Source organism: Amblyomma mixtum, chromosome 6, assembly GCF_055824585.1.
Source record: "Amblyomma mixtum isolate Tamu chromosome 6, ASM5582458v1, whole genome shotgun sequence".
NCBI classification, from domain to species: Eukaryota; Metazoa; Arthropoda; class Arachnida; order Ixodida; family Ixodidae; genus Amblyomma; species Amblyomma mixtum.
This window is the reverse complement of record NC_143017.1, coordinates 49,574,039-49,577,133: the sequence shown is the minus strand read 5'-3', so window position 1 is coordinate 49,577,133 and position 3,095 is coordinate 49,574,039. Positions and strand designations below refer to the sequence as shown.

The 3,095-nt window shown below is 51.6% G+C and overlaps 1 protein-coding gene across 1 annotated transcript; it reads left to right on the top strand.

Moving 5' to 3' along the window:
• The first annotated feature begins 587 nt into the window (after positions 1 to 587).
• Positions 588 to 2,259, top strand: Hinfp (Histone H4 transcription factor). Its single transcript, XM_089547864.1, has one exon. The coding sequence runs from the start codon at positions 704 to 706 to the stop codon at positions 2,180 to 2,182; it is 1,479 nt and encodes a 492-aa protein (XP_089403990.1). The 5' UTR covers positions 588 to 703; the 3' UTR covers positions 2,183 to 2,259.
• Positions 2,260 to 3,095: the final 836 nt, after the last annotated feature.

Sequence of the window (3,095 nt, the reverse complement as noted above, 5' to 3'; positions counted from 1 at the left end):
TCCTACGATTTTTTTATGCACACTGACAGCAAGCTGCTTGCCATAAAGACCGCTGATTTTCAGGTGGATGGGTGGTATTGCCAATGTGCATACCAGAAGCAGCATTGCTACATATTGAACACCATGTGGGCTCCCTGATGACTCCCCGTAAACAGTTATGATTACTCATAGAATAAGGGAGTAATTAGTCATTGAGGCTACAAATCGTTTAGGGGATTCCACTAAACATCTGACCGACTACTCATAGACTTTTCGTCGTCGACCAGGTACTGTACAGCCCAAGGTACGGTATGAGCCTGCGCAAATGCGGTTGTTAATTGTGGTTGGGGCATGACTTCCGAAATGGGTAATGCGGTGTATGCATGCGAAATTTTGAAAGTGGCGCTGCGTAAATCATTGCGGCTGGGCGTAGACTACTGACGATGATAGTTGCGTGATAAAGACAACAAATGTGAGACATCATTCAAAAGCGAGTAAAATTTACAACACGCAATATTAATACACATCTGCATACTCTGCAAATGCTCAAATAACTACACTGAGACGTTTGTTAACTGTATAATGCGAGCCAAGTCAAACGGATGCAAGTCAATCCAATCCAGCAGAAAAAATGGATTTGGTGGGAAAAGTCGGGCAGGCCTTGTAGTTCAAACCAAGGATTCAAGCCCTGCTGCAGCTGCCGAGTTCTTTCGTTCGCGAAGCAATGAAGCGCTCCGCGGCAACATCCGTCGTTGCATTCAAAGAGGAGCAGCTCTTGCTTCGCTGTGAGTGGGACCAGTGTGACTTCTCCTGTCAGAACAGCCCCCAGTATTACCAGCACGTAAGGAAGCACCTCGACCAAGACCTGGCCTTCGTCGAATCCAACGTGTGTCCGTGGACAGACTGCGCTGCGTCGCTGAAGAGTACCGAGGAGTTGCGAACGCACGTGCTTTACCACGCCTTTCATTCGAAAATCAAGTGCTACGGCCAGAATTTCCTGGACAGACAAAAGACCCCTCTGCGCTGTCTTGTGGATAAACAGTCGCGCAACATCATCGCAGACACGCCGGAGCAGTACGAATGCCAGTGGACGGACTGCGACGACCGTTTCGAGAACCCGGACGCATTCTACGAGCACGTCAATGCGCACGCGGAAGAGGCGCGCGACGCGGCGCGGTCGTCGGGGAAGCCGTTGCAGCTGTGCGGCTGGAGCTCTTGCGACGCCAGCTTCGCGACGGTGTACAAACTGAAAGAGCACCTTCGCACGCACACGCAGGAGAAGAGGCTGGCGTGCCCAAACTGCGGCGGCGTGTTCTGGTCGCGCACGAAACTGCTCGACCACTTTGCGCGGCAGGACGAGCAGACCAGCCTGACGTGCTCGTACTGTAGCCGCGGGTTCAGCTCGGAGCGCCTTCTGCGCGATCACATGAGGCACCACGTGAACCAGTACAAATGTCCGCTCTGCGACATGACCTTCCCGGCGCCGTCGGCGGTCCGGTACCACGTGCAGTGGCGTCACTCGTCCCTGCGGCCGTATGCCTGTGACCAGTGCGACTACGCTGCGAAGCAGCCGAGCGACCTGAGGAAGCATCTCGAGTGGCATGCGGATAGTGGCAAGCCGTGTCCGTATCCGGATTGCGAGTTCGTCGAGCGTAGCAGCTACCTCCTGCGCAACCACATCCGCGCCGAACACCTTAAGTGCCCCAAAAGCGTCTACATGTGTCACATCTGCCAGAAGCAGTACGCCAAAGGGAACTCGCTGTCGCGGCACCTGGTCTCGCAGCACCGGTTCAAGTGGCCACCTGGCCACACGCGCTTCGCCTACACCTGCAATAAGGACAACATTTTCACAGTGCAGACGTTTCGTTACGAGAGCATCGAACTTGCCCAGGCGAACGAAGTTATTCCAGAAGAAATGAGTGCTGACACAGTGAACACCTTATCCGACCCTGGCGTTCTGGCCAGTGCGTCTGTGCCAGTGATGCTGGTGGGATCAGGCACTGAAGGTTCTCCAGATGAAGCATCAGAGCAGCCGATCAAGTTGGTGCAGATTGTGCAGAGGAATGAAGACGGTTCAACAGTTGTCCAGATGGCGCAGGTTCTGGCTGAGCGGCCACCGCTCGGTCTTGCTGAGAGCCTACAAATGCAGTCTGGCAGTGAACTCAGCGAGGAGACTGGTCCTGACCCGGATGTGCAGATGTAATCAGCTTGTGTGTCAAGTCGCAACTAAGCAAATGAAGAAGTTCTAAGGCAGAGAATATATATGTATATATAGTACAAGATTAGTGATTGCGTGAGTGTGCTAATGTGTCTAATTCATTTCGTTTGATGCTAATTGTAGGCACTTATGAATGCTCCTGTGAAGCCTGTCGCAGTACCTAGTGTCACTTGCTCTTTGTTGATGGTGGTGATTTATGTGGGGAGGCTAGTTTCAGCAGGTTTCAAGAAAAGTAGAAAAGAAACGGGGTGAATATTGTGCAGGCTACATTGTGAGCCTCAGGCAATGTGAGCCTCATACGGTAGATCCCTACATCTGAAGTTGCAGATGTTTTCGTGGTGGATGGTGTTCATGCTGGCAGAGTACTCTACCGTTGCCCTCCTGAGCCTTGCATCTTTTTTGTTCATGCATCATTCACCGCAAGTCATTCTGGGGAAAGGAAGGAGGCAAACAGTGGCAGTGCCATCCATACCTTTTGCCAACCTCTTTGGTCTATGTCACCAAATTCTTACTTACCTGTATAGCTGTGTGCACTTCTATGCGTCCTGACCACAACCGTCAACTAAAGCTTCACTCGGACGCCATTCTTAAGCAAGCTTGGCTATAGCCTCGCATGTCTCAAAGGACTATCTGCTGAGGTCATGGCAAGCTGCTTAATTATGTGGTGAGCCCTACTTCTGTGACTCATTTAAAAGATGATAAGCCTGTCCCAGCATTACCAAACATAAGGAGTGGCACTTCCATGCTTTTCCAAGCTCTGGTGACTTCGAAAGGTGTTGGAAAGCCCAGCGTGCCTTTGTCTGCGATTCTGCCTTGTACATAACCTGCAGTTGACTGCAGCTGTATGGTCGCACATCAAGACAGCTTGCCTTGTTCAAGGTCTTGGCAGTCCTGAGTT

Excerpts from the sequence above, each read along its gene's own strand:
- Hinfp (XM_089547864.1), top strand. The coding sequence starts at position 704 with ATGAAGCGCTCCGCGGCAACATCCGTCGTTGCATTCAAAGAGGAGCAG.